Source organism: Aulostomus chinensis, chromosome 16 (genome assembly GCF_037954235.1).
Source record: "Aulostomus chinensis isolate RoL2024-O1b breed Wild chromosome 16, RoL_Achi_v1.0, whole genome shotgun sequence".
Lineage (NCBI taxonomy): Eukaryota > Metazoa > Chordata > Actinopteri > Syngnathiformes > Aulostomidae > Aulostomus > Aulostomus chinensis.
Genome location: NC_141335.1, coordinates 1,356,638 through 1,376,371, shown reverse-complemented (window position 1 = coordinate 1,376,371; position 19,734 = coordinate 1,356,638). Strand labels below are relative to the sequence as shown.

At 47.9% G+C, this 19,734-nt stretch overlaps 1 protein-coding gene and 1 long non-coding RNA gene across 10 annotated transcripts in view; one reads left to right on the top strand and one right to left on the bottom strand.

The window, feature by feature from the left end:
* Positions 1-1,759: 1,759 nt before the first annotated feature.
* Positions 1,760-7,350, bottom strand: LOC147247083 (uncharacterized). The gene is made up of 3 exons (XR_015109614.1): positions 7,217-7,350; positions 2,195-2,343; positions 1,760-2,092 (listed from the first exon to the last, which is right to left on the bottom strand). It is a non-coding gene; the product is annotated as an uncharacterized LOC147247083 (long non-coding RNA).
* Positions 7,351-10,981: 3,631 nt separating this feature from the next.
* LOC147247082 (uncharacterized) overlaps positions 10,982-19,734 on the top strand; it is a 68,542-nt gene continuing 59,789 nt past the window's right edge. For 7 of the 9 annotated variants that reach the window (XR_015109421.1, XR_015109420.1, XR_015109423.1 and 4 more), the window contains exon 1: positions 10,982-11,121. Coding sequence is in view for 2 of the 9 variants with exons in the window: in XM_086180423.1 (XP_086036549.1) it covers positions 11,104-11,121 (18 nt within the window). In the remaining 7 variants the exon portion in view is untranslated. The remainder of the gene's footprint in view (positions 11,122-19,734) is intronic. The other 2 variants (XR_015109426.1, XR_015109425.1) reach the window with 2 other exon arrangements.

Genomic DNA, 19,734 nt, shown 5'->3' with positions numbered 1-19,734 from the left:
TGTAATAAGTGTTTACCTCCCTGTCAAAGTTCCCTCCACTGGTAGACCTTCTTCTACTCGGTCTTTGGCGGTAGCAATGAGCCTAACGCGCTCTACCGCCCGCAGAGGACAGCGAAGGTACTGCAGGCCAATTCTCCGAATCGCTTTATACTGAAAAATGTGACACTTGTATTTGTCGCATTTCATTATTTTGGCAATAATGCTTGAAAAGGATGCTGTCTGTAAATATAAATGTTCATCTGCTTGTACTTTGATACATTTCTAATGAGCTCACGATCCCCTGTGGTGCAGTACCTGTTAGTTAATGGCTCAGTCTCATATTAAAAGTCACTGAAGTTTTTAATATTTGTTTTTTTTTTATTTACCCTCCCATTCTCTTTCTCTCACACACAGTCAAAAAATACTCCAAATTAAAAGTGCCTAGATTTTGTATATAACAATATAATTTCGATACTTGCCATGTTTTTAATTGTTGCAGAAAAAAGTAGGAGGTGAAAATGACATTAAAGTAAAATATTAAGAGTTTAAATTCACGTGAGAGGTTTCTGAATGCAACCTTTAACAATAAAATAATTTTAACGAAAGTAATCTGAATTAGGATAGACTGAATCATTCCTGTTTTGCCCAGGGCCTCCTGGGAGACCCTCAAGGACCCCGGACCTCACGCTGAAAACCCCTGGAATTAAGATCTACCTGAACACTGTTCTCTGCTGCCTCTTTGTGGCTATTTAATGTCATTACATGTTTTTGATTTCAAGACCTTTTTTAACATTTCAACATCATATACAGTATATTTCATTCAATACTAAAAAATAATACTAATAAAATACTAATAAAGCCATGCAGTACCATTAATAGTAACAAATAGTGGTCGTCCTCGAGCAGCAGCAGAAGTTCTGGGAGGTAACATAACTTTTTAACTTGACATATGCACACTCACTCAATAAACTGACACAAAATAAATGAATATAACAACATGTGAGTCCATGCAAACACACAGTCAACAAACATCAAGCTCTCCTTCCCACGAAACCAGGATCCGTGATCTGAGAGAAACAACAGAGCCTAAACAAAAGAACTGCTCTGTGCAGTGTTGGTGAGTCTCTCTCTCTCTCTCTCTCTGTCACACACACACACACACGTATCTGCCGACCACCAGGCTGTAGACCACAGATGGAAGTATTTGGGTTCCTATGTGACTCCAAAGCACAAACAGCCCCAGACCTCCAGCTCTGTCCTCAGCTTCACTCTGACACTAATGACAAGGATGAAATACGTCTTCCTTTGTTCACTCCCTCCAGCTCTCAGCAGCGTGAAGGCAGAATCACTGACGACGCTTCATTGCTCTTTACTTTTCTCTTGATGTCTGTTTAAGAGAGATGAATCATCTCTCTCCTCCACTCTGAGCAAAAGAGAACTACTGACTTCTACAACCTCGCATCACTTCCTGTCTCTGGAAGAGGCGCAACAAAACTGTGAGAGGGTTTCCTCTTTGTATTTCCTTCCACTGTACGTGATTAATGCCCCCTCAAAGAAACATAACATTAATATTTTACAGTTGTACAACCATGGGCACCAAACTGTGTACTGAGAGGAAGACAAAAATCTTATCATTGAGCTCAAACTATTTATGAAAAACCTCCAACTGGGTTTGGACCCCAGGAGTGGAAACACAGACAGGACACCAGGACACCAGGGATGATTGAAGGCTATTTATTAAAAACAGGGAACAAACCTACTCTGCAGTAGGGAGGCTAGAATGGAGGGAGGGGGCTGTGGTGCTTAAGCTTTATATGAATGGTATGGGATGTGCAAGTACGTCTGGGTGTGTGCGTGTGTGCGCGTGCGTGTGTGCACATGCACTAACCAGTCCAGGGTGGGGAATACCTAACACTGGGGGTTAGAGGTCCCAGAGCAACTGAAGGTAGACCAGGAAGGAGACTGTTGGGGTCCAGGAGACAAAGGGGGTTATAGCAGGGTGGTTGTGTAGCCACGGAGGAGTCTTGGGAGGCAGAGGGATCACGGAGGAGGACTCAGGAGGTACTGGAGTCATGGAGCGGTTCTGGAGAGGCGTTGGAGTCACAGAGGAACTCTTGGGGAAGGGAAAAATAACATGTGAGTAAATCTGCAGAGCAAAAACTGGAGTGTTGGCAAAAGGCAGCAAACTCCAACGAGAGCCTGTGGGTGTCGTTACCACGGGGGTTCAGTTCTTAGGGGTCCAGGCTTCCTCTTGTTGCCGGGCCTGTAATTGGCCGCAGGCCTGGCTGATTGGCGATGAGCAGCACCTGTGCTGCTGGTCCCCCGGCCAGAGGAGGAGGGCCATGGACAGCACTGGGAGGATCCCTGTTGTTGCCAATAATTGATTAATTTAGTGGCGCAAGCTCATGAGAAAACAACAGTTTCTGGGTCTTGAAATGACAACATTGAGGGAACAAATCATGTATTTTGTGGCCACAAAATAACTGAGAACAGTTGTGTTTTGGTATCAAGAAGTTTTTTCTACTCTCTGTATAAAATTACAAACAAACGCTGGAGTCTGGATTTGACCGGGGAACGAATCTGACGTGGTGGGATTCTGGTGTAAAGTTGAAACTTCTCATGAGTTCTGCTGTGGCGGCCTGTCTTGGTCAGAAAGGCTTCCACGCGTGATGTCGTCTTTCCGCGCTGCCTGAGCGGTGCAGACTTTTACATGAGTGCTGACTGGAGTGTTGAGTTGAGTTGGTGGAGCAAACTCAGCAGTCTAAAAGCAGCCGATGTTAGTTCTATTAATTATGCTAGATGAACATTTTTTTTCATTTTAAAGGAGCGAAAGGGGGAGGGGCTAAAGCACTAACTTGCCCCCCCCCCCAAAAAAAACAAAAACTTGCCCCCCCATCTGCCTGATTGCCTGATGGTGGCGTTGCCTGTGTGTGTGGGAGGAAACACGAGTGTGTATCAATTTAGCAAAAGTTCCTTTCATCAGTTTCAAGTGGTGAGGATAGATTGGTTCTAACTGAATCTGTGAAATGAGCCCCCACTAAACTCATTCAATTACATTTTTATATTCCCCGAGAGGCAACAATTAGCTCACCCAGCGCCACTCAACAAGATCCAGATTACAACTGCAGAACTCGAAAGAAATGTTCAATTAGAATTACACTCTATAGAGTCTGTGGGGAAGTGTAAACATGTTCCTCAGTGTCATTGTTGCATGCTAATGAGACCAACAGTCGTGGAGGATTACTTGACTGCTTTGGCAGAGAATCATCGTCTTCAGTTTGCTGATGCGTGAGAGAAAGGTATAGGAGTGCTCTTATTTTGAAAAGCTAACAACTTCAAAGGATCCATACTATTTTATGATACAATTAAAGTTGAAGTATGAGAGGAATTGTTTCAAAAGGGGCTGATATTCTTGTTTGTGGTAAGGTTTCATGTGGCAGGGATGAGGAATTTGTAGTTTCCTAGAAATTGAGGGTTAGTTGGGAGGGGTGGTGAGCACTGATCTAGAATCTTTCCTAAAATACTTCCCAGCTGACGAAGGCGTGCAGCGTTACGAGCCCGACGGTACCTGAGGAGAACGCGATGCTATCGGACAGATTTCCCACCGACTGTCAGCCTCTGGTTTACACCGGAGACAATGAAACCTGAGTGAAATGATCAGCCAACATAAGAGCTACAAAAAGGATGAACGTAAGCGATGGCTGTCAAAGGAGGAATTAGAATAATCTACACTGGTTTAGGCTCTCTGAGCTCATTATCAGTGCGTGCCTGGTTCTGTATGGTTTTGAGGGATAATCCTCATGTCTCTGTGGGTGTCAGGTGATTGACACACAGCCGAACTTCGTCCACTCTCTGATATGAACACACTCCACACGGGCACATTGAAATAATGATGAAACCCAAACTGCTCCTGAAATTCACTCTGTTGTTCACACTTTATGGGAAAGAGTGTCTCTCTTCTGAAGTGCAGAAAACTGACCAAACAACAGCAGGAGGACCATGAAGGAGGACCGTGAAGGAGGAGGACCATGAAGGAGGACCGTGGAGGAGAACTGTGAAGGAGGAGGACCGTGAAGGAGGAGGACCATGAAGGAGGACCATGAAGGAGGAGGACCATGAAGGAGGACCGTGAAGGAGGAGGACCATGAAGGAGGACCATGAAGGAGGAGGACCGTGAAGGAGAACTGTGAAGGAGGAGGACCATGAAGGTGGACCATGAAGGTGGAGGACCATGAAGGAGGACCGTGGAGGAGGACCATGAAGGAGGACCATGAAGGAGGAGGACCGTGAAGGAGGACCGTGAAGGAGGACCGTAGAGGAGGACCATGAAGGAGGACCGTGGAGGAGGACCATGAAGGAGGACTGTGTAGGAGGACCATGAAGGAGGACCGTGAAGGAGGAGGACCATGAAGGAGGATGTAGGAATTTTTCAACAAGTCATCATTAATCAATCAGAAGGACCCACAGAGTCTATATTGCGCTGTTCCAAATCTGGAGAGGACACCTTCCAGTTGGTTCAAAAGAATTTATTCAGATTAACAGGAAAGAATCCAGAGCTCTGGAGATGGTCTCCCTGTCCTGGAGTCAGCATACGCAGATGTGTCGTCCCTGGCGTTGGGGCAGGAAGTCCAACGATCTCACTCTCTCTCCAGTTTTATGTGTTACAGGGAGGTGCTGATGGGATCGCTTCTGCGTGCGAGTGTGTATTTTTGATTTTGTGTTATTTTGCAGAATCTTCCGTCTGACTGCGTGCCAGCACCCTCTGTTCCATCGTAGACTTCTTGTTGCAGCTGTGAAGATCAAAACCTCTCTCCTGATCCACCACCTTGCTCTTGTCTACTTCTGACTCCCACCACTTCCTGCTACTGTAGAAATTCTGTGGACTGTTCTGACCTGATTAGCTTGAGGGAGTGATGCTAGCATGAGCTACACTCCTGCTAGTCCCTGCTGTGACCTTTTCACCTGTCCACTCTGATACAGTCTGGTCTGTGCTTCACTGCCTGTGTTTCCTGCACTCTAGCTTAAGTAAATATATGAATAAATGTATCTACAAGGACCGTGAAGGAGGACCATGAAGGAGGACCGTGAAGGAGGACCATGAAGGAGGAGGACCGTGAAGGAGGAGGACCGTGAAGGAGGACCGTGAAGGAGGAGGACCGTGAAGGAGGACCGTGAAGGAGGAGGACCGTGAAGGAGGACCGTGAAGGAGGAGGACCGTGAAGGAGGAGGACCATGAAGGAGGACCGTGAAGGAGGAGGACCGTGAAGGAGGACCATGAAGGAGGACCGTGAAGGAGGAGGACTGTGAAGGAGGACCATGAAGGAAGACTGTGAAGGAGGACCGTGAAGGAGGACCGTGAAGGAGGACTGTGAAGGAGGACCGTGAAGGAGGAGGACCGTGAAGGAGGAGGACTGTGAAGGAGGACCATGAAGGAAGACTGTGAAGGAGGACCGTGAAGGAGGACTGTGAAGGAGGACCATGAAGGAAGACTGTGAAGGAGGACCGTGAAGGAGGACCGTGAAGGAGGACTGTGAAGGAGGACCGTGAAGGAGGAGGACCGTGAAGGAGGAGGACTGTGAAGGAGGACCATGAAGGAAGACTGTGAAGGAGGACCGTGAAGGAGGACTGTGAAGGAGGACCATGAAGGAAGACTGTGAAGGAGGACCGTGAAGGAGGACCGTGAAGGAGGAGGACTGTGAAGGAGGACCGTGAAGGAGGAGGACCGTGAAGGAGGAGGACCGTGAAGGAGGACCATGAAGGAGGAGGACCGTGAAGGAGGACTGTGAAGGAGGACCGTGAAGGAGGACCATGAAGGAGGACTGTGACCTGTGCCAGGACAGAGAGACTGAGAGTGGTCACGAGACACAAACGTTCTCCCAGCCTGCACTCTGCTGTTCCCGAGCTGTGGGAGTCTTCACTGCCGTCTTGTGAGAAAGATCGGGGGTCTCGTCCCGTTTACCTTGACAGGTGTAGTGATCCTGCACACACACACACACACACAAACACACACACTGCGGTGCACAGACGCATCTGTTCTGGTGTGAGTGTGTTTGTACATGAGGATGGAGAGAGAGGACCGGCGAGCCCAGGGACATCAGCAGCCGTTTGTGACTGGCTCTGTTGTCACTCTTCACTCGTCAGTCGCCGCTCTTTGGCGATGAAAGCTTGTGTTAAAGTAAACAGCAACATGTTATTTTTGCCTGCGGAAAACCAGGCTGTCTGTTAGTTGAAGGGAAGCACGTCGTGAGTGTCTTGTACCAGGAACAAACGGCAGATTTCTCTGCTTTGGGCCTTGAAAGCAGCAGCGTGTTTTCAGTCTTTGTGAGAGAGAAGCAGACATCATTTTAGGTTGTTTGTCTCAGGAAATGTCAAACAATATTATTGTCATTCTGACTGCCTTTGAAGCAGCGAGCCTCTGTTTACACCTCCAGCTACCAGCCTCTGTGTGTGCTGGCTGACCGGCCAGAGAGCCCACCAGGGACCAGAATGTGGACCAGACAGGAGGGAGACCGCCACCTTCAGGGACCTTTCCTATCACAGCTGGAGGGAGGCAGCCTTTAGTTTGCCTCCATACTGTGGAGACACAGCGGCCCTGTAAGTGGTAGCATCTGCTGTGGCGTTGTCGATGGTTCCTTAATGTAAGTCGGAGTGGCGGTTCCCTCCTGGTTCTCTCGACGTGACGCGATAATGAAGGCCTCAATAAACACACACACACACACACACACACACACAGAGGCATGTGCTCTGCAGGTAAGCAGGTATTTGCTCCAGAGGCCAAACTCAGAAAAAAATGCATCATGGAGGAACATTAATAAAGCTATAAACTTCAAGGTGAAACCCAGAAGTAACATAATGCATGTTTTTATGCTCTGATGGCCTTGGGATCAAATACTGCAGTTTGGGAGTTTAAATGTCACGTATTTTTGTGCTTCACATTATTGCATATAGATTTGTTAGAGGTGCTGAGGTTAAAAATTCCAAAATTTTCCCCCTAAAAAAAAAAGTGACCTCGGCAAAACAAAACAAAATTTAACAAATGGAAACGTCAAAAATGAGGAGTCATGCAACAGAAAGAGAACCAGGCATCAGCGGTGACAAACACCTGGATGGATTGTGGCTATGACATCATCTAGGTGGGCTGGGCTGACGCAGGTGGGTACAATCTGTCAGATTTGTTCAACTTGAAGACAAAATGTTACGCAATTTTAGCCAAAAATTGGAAAAAATATTCAGTTACCAACAGTTCATCCTGAAGATCCATGGGGCGACGTTCCTCAGGCTGGTGAGAGACGCAAGCGCTCAACAAACATATGTAGGAAATCAGACACAGGTATGTCTGCAATCAGGGGGCGTGTCTAGTGATTAGGGGCGTGTCCAGTGATCAGGAGTGTTGAATGATCAGGGGGTGTATTTAGCAATTAAGAGGCGTGTCCGGTGATAGGGGCGTGTCTAATGATCAGGGGGAGTGTCTTCAATCAACCTCATCCCATTCCCTAGGGGGAGCCAGCGATTCGTTTGGAGCAAATGTCGTTAGAAGGGCAAGCACATGAACAGAGACATGAAGTTACATGATGTCAGAAAGAACTCCATGAACAGAAAAGAACAACTGGTACCAAAAGGAGTTTGTCCATTCATCAAAACGCATCCAAGACGCCGTAAAGACAAGTGACAGCAAGTGAGGACAGAATAATGGCAGGATGCTGGAGGACCACAGAAACTCAAGAAGACACCTGATGAAAAAGTATCAGAAAAATGAAACCAGCTTTACTCAAAACTTTGTCCTTTGTAAGCCGATGTGCAGTGAAGAGCCTGGGTGTGTGTTGGTCAGCGCACAGAGGCACTGAAGGAGTGCTTGTTGGGTCTGGGATCTTCTCTGTGCTCCAGCGGGTGACTTCAGCTGGTTTGATGAGCTGAGCACCAGAGCAAGTGGCTCCACGACATCGTTGAGCTGAATATCTCAGCAGTTTCACAGGAACCACGTTCAGAATTCATTAAAAGCAAACTTTTTTTTTCTACTGGCAGGAATATTTGTCCTGTGACTTTATGTGTGAGAACACGGTGCTGAACAGGAGAAATATTTCTCAAAAGCATTGTTTGTGAAAGTTTTGGAATTAACTTCTGTGTTTGTTTTGCTCTCGTCCTTGAGTGAGCTGCACTGCTTGCTCGGCTTGAACGATTACACTCCAGTGAACTGATCTGAACCCAGAACATCTCCTCCACTGACTCCTAAAGTCATACCTCACCCAAAAATGGCCTTTCAAGTACTCACGAATGCGAGGCTTGAGCTCACCGATATGTTTTCCCCTCCTCCGTCACTTCTTTGTGACTCCAGACTGCAGCAAGTCTCAGTCGCTTCTATCTAGCTTGAAGCTAACGGAGGCTAACAGAGTACGCCTTCATGTTAGAAAGTGCTTGTTTGCAGTATTTGTACAGCTAATGAGCTAAAACTAACAGAAAGGGACACCATGAATGCTCTCTTAACACGACACAGACATGGAACCCAAGCAACAACCACCACATCAACAGAATCTGAGTTCATAAAACTGGTAGCCAGTAGATCCTGTTGGTAGATCCCATCAGTAGATCCTGCAGCACACTACAGTACACGTTTCATAGAAAAGTGCAGCATTGTGATACCGTCCAGGTGTTCTAATACCTTGGTATACTGTCGTACCGCCCAACCCTTCAGCACTGTCATCAGGGGAGGTGAAGCTCGAACCCGTGACCCTCTGGTTACCAGACAGCCTCTCTATTGCCGTCGCTCGCTGCTTCCTTGTCCAATAATGGTTCAGAACCCAGTGCAGGCCTGCGTCCAGCCGCTTGCACGCAGCCTGGTCACAGCGGCAGCATCACGCTGCTGTAACTCCTCGCTGTGATGGCGGTGCAGAGGCTGAGTTGAAGTCTGTGTAAAAGGAAAAGCTCTCTTTAGCCACCCGTGTCCCGCCTCTGGTCGCAGAACGCCACACATTGTGGGATTCACGGGTAAACAAAGACTACACTACGAGTGTTGTATAAATACATGAGCTGCAGCCTCTCCAGCGCGATCCTACGGGGTTTGAGGAGGAGGAAGTTTTAGTAGGAATGATCTGAAGAAGCTGAGTGGCTCCATTGTGTTTGTTTGTGGTTCTGGCTTTGAACTGTGCCGGGTTCCTACGGGGGCGTTCAGATACCACCAGTAATGTATTGTTTATAGAACAGGGCCTCCGGCAGACAGAATGATGGATTGAACTGTGGTGTTTTCTTCTAACAATCCGTCTTCAAAGAAAGAAATCGATCTGGGGTGGGGCGGGGGTGGCAAAATCACAAAAATAGACTTTCTTTATAGCTTTTTGATGCTGTGATGCGTCATTTCTTTAGTGTTTTGGGGGAAAATCAAAGTTTACCCGTCAGAGCAGAAACGAGCTGACGCTCCTTGTGTGCGATGTGAGTAATGTGAGGTTGGTGTGTGTCAGCAGCACCGAGCTGATCGTTGCCTCCATCCGTCAGGTTTTGCAATATTTCTTTTTCCGAGTAACTCGTTATTAAAGGGCTCAGATAAATGTGGTGTCATGCTGCCATCGCCGTTGAACAGCAGAATGAGACTGAAAGTTCCCTTACATGCAAGCAGTCAGTAAAGTACAGATATCTTGATGTTGTACTTTGGTGCAGTAGCTGAATAAAACTACTTTCCACCACTGGACCAAGTACCAGCATCACTCCCTCTGGGTGCAGCTAAACTGCTGCTGTAACACTGATCGCCACTGGGGGGCAGAATTACTCCATAATAAAATAATAAATCAACATCTAAATCTCCTTTACTTTCATGTCTTGATTTTTTTGTTTACTCCCTTTTTCTCTGTCACCCTCCCTCTTTTTCTTGGGTTCATTCTCTCTCTCTCTCGAACGGCACACACACATCTCTCTCTCTCGAACGGCACACACACATCTCTCTCTCTCTAACGGCACACACACATCTCTTCTCTCTCTAACGGCACACACATCTCTCTCTAACGGCACACACACATCTCTCTCTCTAACGGCACACACGCATCTCTCTCTCTCACAGTACACACATCTCTCTCTCTCTCTCACAGTACACACATCTCTCTCTCTCTCTAACGGCATACACACATCTCTCTCTCTCTCTCTCTCTAACGGCATACACACATCTCTCTCTCTCTCTCTCTTGGCACACACACACATCTCTCTCTCTCTCTCGGCACACACACACATCTCTCTCTCTCTAACGGCATACACACATCTCTCTCTCTCTCGGCACACACACATCTCTCTCTCTCTCTCGGCACACACACATCTCTCTCTCTCTAACGGCATACACACATCTCTCTCTCTCTCTCTCGGCACACACACATCTCTCTCTCTCTAACGGCATACACACATCTCTCTCTCTCGGCACACACACATCTCTCTCTCGCTCTCTCTCTCTGTCTCTCTCTCACGGTGTCACAAGCTTCACTGCTTTACCAATCCCATCAGAAAGCTATTTAACAAACTTCAGACCGGGGCAGCCGTGCCTGCAAAGCCTCAATACACCTTTTCTCTTTATCTCTCCACATTTCTCTCCCACGCTGTCTTTCAATTTCTTCTTCTACATCTCCCCCCGCTCCTCCACGATCCCTCCCTCCTCTTGCCTCCTAGCTGCCCCCTCCTGCCCCTCAAACCTCCTGCTCTCACTCCAACATCCTCTGTTTGTTCTCGCACGCAATTGGAACCTGAGATTCAATTTGAGCTCAAATTGGACGCCATTTCGTCACAAGAGTTTGCCCCCCCCCCACCTTTTTGCTAACAAACTGCCGAACCCCTCAGGTGCATCTACTTCTCATACAAGATTTAATCAAATATCATGACCCGCTTGACGTCATCCCAGCAGCACCTGAATGCAGCGTGAGTTCACCCAATTAGCCGTGACTAGTGCTGCTTCCACCAATCACAGCTGCGTGTGAATTCAGGAGTAATATTTGAACCAACTACCTGCAGGTGCTCACACACCTGCCGTCCGCACGCCGCCCTGCTCCATCACCTTTTTCAGGAGGAAATAACCGCGGAAGTCGCTGCCAGTGCTGGTTGAGGTGACGTCACACATTCACCTGGTCAGCACCCTTGACAGGTTGGACCGGATCTCTGATGCTAACTGGGTTGGAAGTGAGTGTTCTACTGCTTTAGTGTGTGTGTGTGTGTGTGTGTGTGTGTGTGTGTGTGCGCGCGCTCGCTCGCTCGCTTCTTTGCGTTTCTCAGTTGCTGCTTTAAGGCTAGCTAGCTAACGCTAGCTTGGAACAGCCAGTTAGCTTGCTGCTGGCACCAGCACCCCACTGGGTGATATCTGTGTCCCTCAGTTTACTGTAAAGTTAGTTACTTGTGTGTGTGAGCAGTGACCGTGTTTGTGCTACACAACTAGCAGTGGAGCGATGCTCCACTTGTGCTTGTGTTGTAAAGTTGCTGTCTGATGTTTTCTGCTCCTTGGGAGGCGCCCCCCAGGCTGGTGTGGAGGTGTGACTGATGGACACCTACAACATGTAACCCCCTAGAGACAAAGGAACATGCTGCAGATATCTTACCACGCCATCATGGTATCATGGTGCTCCAGATGTACTTGCGTTATGGCCGTGTTATTTGCTCTTTTACAGGATAAGTTTCTTTGTTCTGAGTCAGACTATGAATTCTGGGATTGTTGGTGTTTGCATGCTGGCTGGAATTCAGGTCTGTGACTCAAATTCAGCTGTTTTTATCCTCCGTCTTTGTTTTGTGTGTATATAATATCAGGACTGGTGGCTCCAAATTTTTTTTTTGTCGCTGCAAAAAGTTTTAAATCTATATCCCCCACCTCTATAGGAATAAAGGTAAAAAGAGAAAAACTTAGAAGCCAAACTTTGCCAGGGTAGCGCCGAGCACAACCAGCTGGCGAGTTTATGTGAACCAACTCACTACTTGCCGGTGGACCAAACCAGAAGTGTTGTAGTTGGTTGATATTCATCTCTCATCCAAGTGTTTGGATTACTGAGTTCATGCCTGGATAAAGAAGACCTGGATTATGGCGGTTTGTAAACAGAAGCTTCCGGACAGTTGAGTTGTTGTTAGCGGTCAGTCTCTGTTAGCTTCAAGCTAAATATACATGACTGGTTCTCTCTGCATTCTGGAGACACAAAGGCATCACGCAGGAGGGAAAAATCCTCCTTGTCAACTCAGGACAGCTACTGGTGAGGAGGTGAGGTGTCACTTCAAGCAGAATCCTTTGGAATTAGAGAAGGGAAATGGCGTATTGAGACACAAGGACGTGAGGAGGTGCAGCCAGACTGAGGCACCTGTGAGTGTCTTCACCTCTGGTCAGGTTCCCCTCAGCTCCAGTGCTGTTTCCGGTCGTGTTTGTTGATGTGTTTGCTCTCGCTGCTGCTGGCGGCTGCATCATGCCAACCCCTCCTGCCTCCTCAGGCTGAGCTCGCTGTGGTTTCTGAGCCTTTTTTGTTTTTTTGTTTTTTTTTCTTCCAGCACGCCGATGGTCATGTAGCCAGCCAGAGCGGCCCGGTCAGTCTGACCAGCAGTTGCTGCAGTTCGATTTATGTCTGAGTGTTAGAAATACTGACATAGAGACGACAATGTCGGATGCAGAGTGAGGATAACGATTCTGTTCAAATCCTGTTGCTCCAGGACGCTCAGCAGGGCGGCCCGCGTCCACACAACAGCCAATTTTGTTTTCCATTTCCAGCGGTTTCTCTGGTTTATGATTACTTTGGGTGCCGTCTTCTTCCACGCTCATCTAGAGGACCATTGTGGGGGGGGGGGCAGCAGTCGTTCTTCATTATTATTATTATATCTCCCCCAGGTCTCGGCTGAAGAACACAGCAGTGCATGAAGGTGTTTCCAGCCGTGACCTGATGTAGCCTGTTAGGACAGACGCCCCTCACCCCCCCACCTAAACACACCTACGTTTAACTCATCGCCACAGACCAGGCGGTTCCTCTGCGTCGCAGTGATCAGAACTCACTTGTGTTGTGTTGTGCTGGATCAGTTGCCCACTTGAAAGGTTTATTACTTCTATAATTTTGTCAGAGCTCTTTTGAGAGCCTGAAAAGAATTTGACTGTAAATCAATCGTTAGTCGCCGACGCCACTCATGCTTGCATATCACTGACCTGCTAGCAGGATGCATGTTATTGACTTTTGGGTTCAGTGGCATTGATGTTTACAAATTTGTTTTATTTATTTTTATTACGCTGACAGCGCATCATTGGATGGCGTCCTCTCATCAGCGGGTGTCCAAGGTTCTGTCTGCAGCCTCTGTTGTTAACACAAACAGGATCAGTGTTGACGGAGGTTTCAGGGTTTGACGTTTCCATGCATATAAAGAGAAGTGTGAGTCTTGACTCGTGCTTGGTACCAATCCCCTCTGGTTGTGGAGGCTTCGCCCTTGGTGTGGAATTGTGCTCCTGCTGTTTTGGGATTCAGTGTGTGAAGGGGAGGAGGAGGAGATGTGCAGCAGGAGGCCTGAGATTGTGCTGAGACAAGGGGGAAATGTCAGGGGCACGGACAGTCTGGACATCCTGGCTGACAGCGGGGTGCAGTCAGATTTTGGTACTCGTCATGTCTCTCCTCTCGCCTGTTTCCTCTCTTCTCTTTCATCCCTAATTCACATTCTCCATCTGTATCTGCACCTCCACCTCCCTCCCCTGTTTCTTTCTTCCTCACCACAAGCGCTGGCCTGAACTAAGGAGACTGACTGTAATAGACATTGAATTGCAATTAATCCTGCCGCACTCAATTTGCCAGGAGTCATCCTACTGAGGAGAGGGGAGGGGAGGGGAGGGTGAGGGGCACCCCTGCAGGAGATGAGGAAAGGAGACAAGCGAGAGAGGAGGAAGCATACAAGGACACAGGTTGCTTCCTTGTCACACTCGTATCACAGCAGCAAAGAGGAGGACGACGCGTGATGGACAGGATGTTTGCTGGGATCATTGGACGGAGGATTGAAGGTACAGTGACATGAGGTGTGGAGGGAGAAGGAATGGGGTGGCGCTAAGGATGTGACTGCTTATTCATTTTAGCAAGCTGGACTTCACCTGGTGAGGTGATGCAGGTAATTCCTTTAACCCCAGCTGTGTGCTGGCTTGTGCACAGCTGGAAGAGCAGATCTGATGGAGGAGAAGGAACTGGTGGTTAGGAGAGAGGAAGGGAGGCCGGCCAGTCCTCGGTGGCTGGTCTTCCCCATTAAGCTGCTGGGTTCCTGCGGATGAAGGCTTTGGCTGCAGCTCGCCAACTTCGAATCTGCAGCTTTTAACAGGTGGCACATTACTTGCTGGCATTTGAGAGCAGTGCTGCAGGGCAACTTTCACACACTTGCACATTCATGCTGCAGGCGGCGTTCCTGGGAGTGGACTCTTCCTGGAGGTTTTCACTTCTGCTGCTGTGTCTGGTTCCTGGAGGAGATCTAAATTGGTGCTCTCCTGGTTTATGCTCTGCAGCAGCGGACGGGTGAGCTCATGCAGCAGCCTGGTTCTTCTATGAGTTTACAGCGTTACTCTCACAGGCAGTGGGGCAGCTTTAGCCTTCATGGCCCCACAAACGCAAGACGTCACTCTTATGTCATCACTGTGCTGCAGAGGTCAAGTGACTTGTCTGCTGGTATGAGGCACCTGTGTCCCCACTGCCAGGTAATGGTACAGGTGCCTGCCAGTTTCCAGCATCTGCCCTTTGTTTTCCAGGGTATTTGGATCAAAATGATTCACGGTGAACAAAATGTTTTGAGTTGTTGGGAGACTAAGTGACGCTTACAGTTCCAAAAGAAAACATCCCATGTGTTCGTGGTTCAGAAAAGAGGGCAGCGAAATGTATTTTTTTTTGTTTGCTTGCTTTTGTTCTGGGTGTTGACCCCTGACCCCCCATCTCGTTTGGACTGCTGATTTTTAGCTCTGGGCTTGAAAGTTGTGGAGTGTTGTTGTTTCAGACTGTGGCTGAGGGAGGTCATGTGATCTCTGACAGTGCTTCAGTTTTCCATTAGAAGGTCAACTCGAAAGACTGTGGATAAGAAGGGCAGAATAATTTGAGGAGAAACGTCAAATTTGAATTATTTGGTCTAATATTGCATTTGAATTGAAAAATGTATTGAAATGGGATGATTTCTACAGGCTTCTACTAAGAACAGCCTGGTTTGAAGTGACTTTATTTAAGATGTGCTAGCGGTGGATTGCTGGGCTCAAGGGTTAAAGTAGCCGCTCCTGTCAGGCCGTGCGTGCTCGGCTGCGTGTTGCTTGAGCGTCCCAAACCACAGCGGAGAGTTTTCACTCATGTTGTCTCACACGTGGTGGTATCACACGCTGAGGAGTGTGATGAGGCTTTGCTAATTGACAAACTGGGATGAGAGCAGACGGAGTCGGCAATAACAAGTGTCAATTAATGGGACGCCTTCCTCCCTGGTTGGCTGCCAGTGTTGTGTTCAAGGTCCCCTCCGCTCGGTCGGTTCTCACTCTCTGGGTCAGTAAACAGAATGGATTATGAACAAGAAGTGGTCCCAACATGGCGGCAGTGGGGATACTGCTGCTTAAATTGCTTTGAAGGGGGAAAAAAGCTTCCCCTCTCTTCCGAGTTATCAAACAACGGGGGGGGGGGGGGGGGGGGGGGAATCTCATCTCTGACACAGTTCTTTCTGTTTCTTTACATTCCAAATCTGAGGCCAACGCCATGGTTTACATTCTCATGTTTTCAATGCTGGACTTGGCCAAGGAACTAACACTGTAGCGTTGTCGACAAAATACATTTAAAATGAGATTTTTCATTCCTGCAAGCATCGAACTATTAAGCTTTCAGTGTTTGTTTTTTGGCACATTTTACAATTATAAATGCTGCATTCACAGTATTTAAATATTTCATCAAGGCAGACATATTTTATCCGTCCCACTTTCATTATTTGCTAGAATAAGCTTGTAAACCCAGCAAATGTGGTAAAAAGGAAGATCTTGCTCATGTTGATTCTACTTCCTCTGCTGCACTTCCACACGCTGCGCTTCTATTAACTACTTATTCAGATATGGCGTCGCCTGAACACTCGCCTCCATCCGTGGCTTCTGTTGTCCTGTTGAACATCACAGGGCTGCTGCTGTTATCTCACCCAACCCACCTCGCCCTGGAGGGTTTTGCTTCTTCACCTGATATACGGGATGTTCCCCAGTGACTCATCCCAGAAGTTCCATATCAGTCTACTAGCTTTACCCCTCCACCTCCAGCGTCTAAACCGGGGATTGGTTTTCCTACCACAGTGATGTAAACAGCTGCTTGCAGTGTTTTGTCCTCTGAGCCTCCCTCGCCGTCTCACCGTGTCCACTGCCCACGCCATCATGCAGCTCCCTCCTGATCCTTCCACCACCCAGCTCCCAGTTATCAGCTCCTACACCACCATGCCTGCGTAACTTTGTATGAAATAACTTCAGTAACTCACCTCAGGCTACTGCCTTTGAGTCCATCGGTGTACCTACCAGATAAAGAGGGCTTGATGTAGAACTGGAGCTGCACGACTTTCCTTGCTCAGTCTCCTTGTCATCAAGTAGGATGCTGTGGAATCAAGGCCAGAATTGTCATGTCTACTATTTGAACTCCAGAGTTATGGCCAGAACCCTAACCCTAACCACACGGGTCGGATGGACAGACGGAACACAAGGCCTCTGGCTGCAGCTGCTGCTGGCGTGGAGACATAAAAACCCTTCTTTTACAACATGATGAATTTCGAGAACCACAATAGAAATGGATCACTTGTTTCCTGGCAAGAGGCTTAACTTTCGATTGCATTTAATTGGACGTTCTCTGAAGTTGTCTTCTCAAACTCCAAATAAATAAATCTGACCAAAAGCATGACCTCCTCGGTGATGTAACCGATGTGGGTAAAGGAAACATTCTTTGATAAACTGTGCGGCTTAAATCGATGTCAAACATTTTTGTTTGGTTCCCGTTCAAAATCCTGCTTCTGACTAACAACATAATGATTTGCCTCTGTGCTAGTTTTGGCCGCAGCCTCATGCCAAGCAAAACACAAAACAAACCAGAGAACCAGTGAATCCACCAGTCTGCTCGAAGGGTCAGATCACGACTGGCCGTGGAGGATTTGTTGGGCAGAAACACAGTCGGCGGTAATAAGAGACGCAACGAAGCTTCAAATAAAGGGCTGGTTTCTGGTGCCGTTCCAACTCTCTGCTCCCTGAGCTGGAGGTCCTGCCAGCTTTTTGTTCTACTTCAATGAACCTTTAACTGCTGAACAATGTGGTGCTGATGGGATTTAACTGTATTCAAACCACAGCGTGGAAACTGCCAGCCCTGCTGAAAACAAATGAAAATGCATTGCTGTATGTCCACCGCAAAGAGTCCAGCTCCAGCGTGTTTGTTCTTCAGATGAAGTGGTTATTGGGGCAGGATATAGAGAGGGGCGCGCACTCATAATAAGAATGACCTCAACCTGCAGCCGAAGGGCGACCAGCGAACTGCATCAGCAGCTGAACTGAAACAAGGCGTTCTGCCAGAAATCCAACTACATGGTTAAAGGATTGAATTTTATTAACCTGAACCATTATTATCCTGAACAAAACTACACTGCCAGGTTTTGTTCCATCCATTTTCTATACTGTTTATCCATTAAGGGTCGCGGGGGGTGGGGTGGAGCCTATCCAAGCTGTCATTGGATGAGAGGCGGGGTTCACCCTGGACGGGTCACCAGTCCATGGCAGGGCCATAGGGAGCAATTAGGGGTTCAGTATCTTGCTCAAGGACACTTGGACATGGTCACCGGGGGAAGTGGAGGTCGAACCAGTGACCCTTAAGTGGACGGCCACTCCACCTCTGAGCCACACCGTCCCTCCAGGTTTTGTTATCTGAAGCTGACTAGAGACCATTTAAAAAGAGGGAACCCTCTCAGGGTGACCCTGTGGATTCGTTTGAAGGAATAAAATCATCCCAGGAATGCATGTGTATGGGGGGTGGGTGTCAGTCCGTGTCCGCTGGGCTCTACTGCAACTGCTCATCGTTATTCTGCTAAACGACCACTAAGAGTTGACCAACAAAGGTGTCAGTAGCAGATGCACGCAGAGTGAAAAGCACCTCGACCATCTGGCGAGCCCCCGTTTGGAATTACTTTTGTTTAATTTGCAAATATTTAGAACTTTGGCCAGATGATGGCAGCATCGACGGTCTTGGAGGCTCGAGATCGGAGCTGTTCTGATTGGTGATCAGACTCTTGATCAATGATTGAATGGATGGATCGCCATCGTTTTCTCCAATGACGACTGGATGGCCGATAAACATTTCCAAGGAATGAAGGAGTTTCATAGGCTGCATTTATTCTCTCCTGCTTGAAACGAACCTGAATCTTTGCTAAATATCTTGGAACAGCCGTCATGCACTCGACCATTCAAGCTGCCGTTATCGAGGAGTGGCGAGGAGTGCTAGCGGCGCTAGCTTAATTTGGTTTAGCAGCCTCAGAGGGACAGTGAATCCACAGCATTAATGTTGCTATGTGACTGTTAGCATCATTAGCTTCATATCAAGCCTGATTCTAAAGGACAGACCATATAAACATAACAGATTGAGAAGTACAGTTGTATGGCGACGTTAATAACAGTTTTTATAAACAGCATTTCATCCGCCTGTCCGCCGGTAAAGATGTTCCCTGGAAACCCGGACCAACTATAGACTCAGGCCGCTTCCTCCCAACCCTCAGTTCAACAAGGTGTAATTGTTGAGTTCCAGCTATTATGGCACATGTTGCTACCGGCCAGAGACGGAAACAAAGTTTGGGAATAACCGGGACGTACAATGGCCGGTGATGGCCACAGCTGGTCAGACACGTGAGCTCGAGATTCGCCACTTCAGAGCTGATGGAACAAAGTCTCCACCTCCTGTTGAGCACACCTACTGTGTCCTTCTCAAAACGGTAAAACTACTTCGGAGGAGCTAGGGAACTGAACTGAATCAATATTTTTTCTATTGTGATTCTTGAATGTATCAGAACACATAGACAGAAACACGAGTTCTGACAGAATAGCAGTTCTTCATTTGACGTTTGAAAAAAGCCACGCTGTTTGCTGTCACGTTCAAAGGAGCCTGACCCAACCCTGCATCCTCTCCAAGCCCCCCGTCTCTCCTGGTTCTCTGCCATCCGTCTGCCTTTGTGCTGGAGGTGCTGCTTGCTATTTGGATGATTTAGTCTGAGAGGCAGAGAGGGATTTCATTAACTGTTTACCTCCGGGCCTCTGGTACCTGTGGAGCTGTAAGGCGGCTTTATTAAAAAGTGGCCCACATTCAGCTGTGTGCGCGCGTGGGGGCAGAGTGGATCAGCGGGTGAAGGTTCACGCTGCACATCTGGCCGTGGGTGCGAGTCCTCAGAGTGGGAGAGCAGCGTCGGCCCTGTGATACCTGCAGCAGTACCAGGATGCTTTATAATTCAGGGCTGGTGGGGATGAACTCGGGGATCAGGGGTGAAGGCGCGTTCTGGGTTTGATTCCTTCAAGCAGGTGAGAATGAACCTGTGGGGTTTTGGTGTCTGTGGTACCATGACATCACGTATTAACAATCCAGCCCACGCTGAGACGGAGTTCACTTCAGGTGAATGTTCACTGTGTTCAGTTTGAGTTCGAGTCTATTTCAGAGAGAAATGTTTGCCTAAGAGGCTCTGCTGCTGCCAGTGGCTCCTCTCCTTTATTAGTTCTGTCCCAGACCACTAAAGGAATATTCTGGTTTATTAAGTCTGTGACCTCATTTCTCTGAGTTTAGTTTATTCCTTATAACA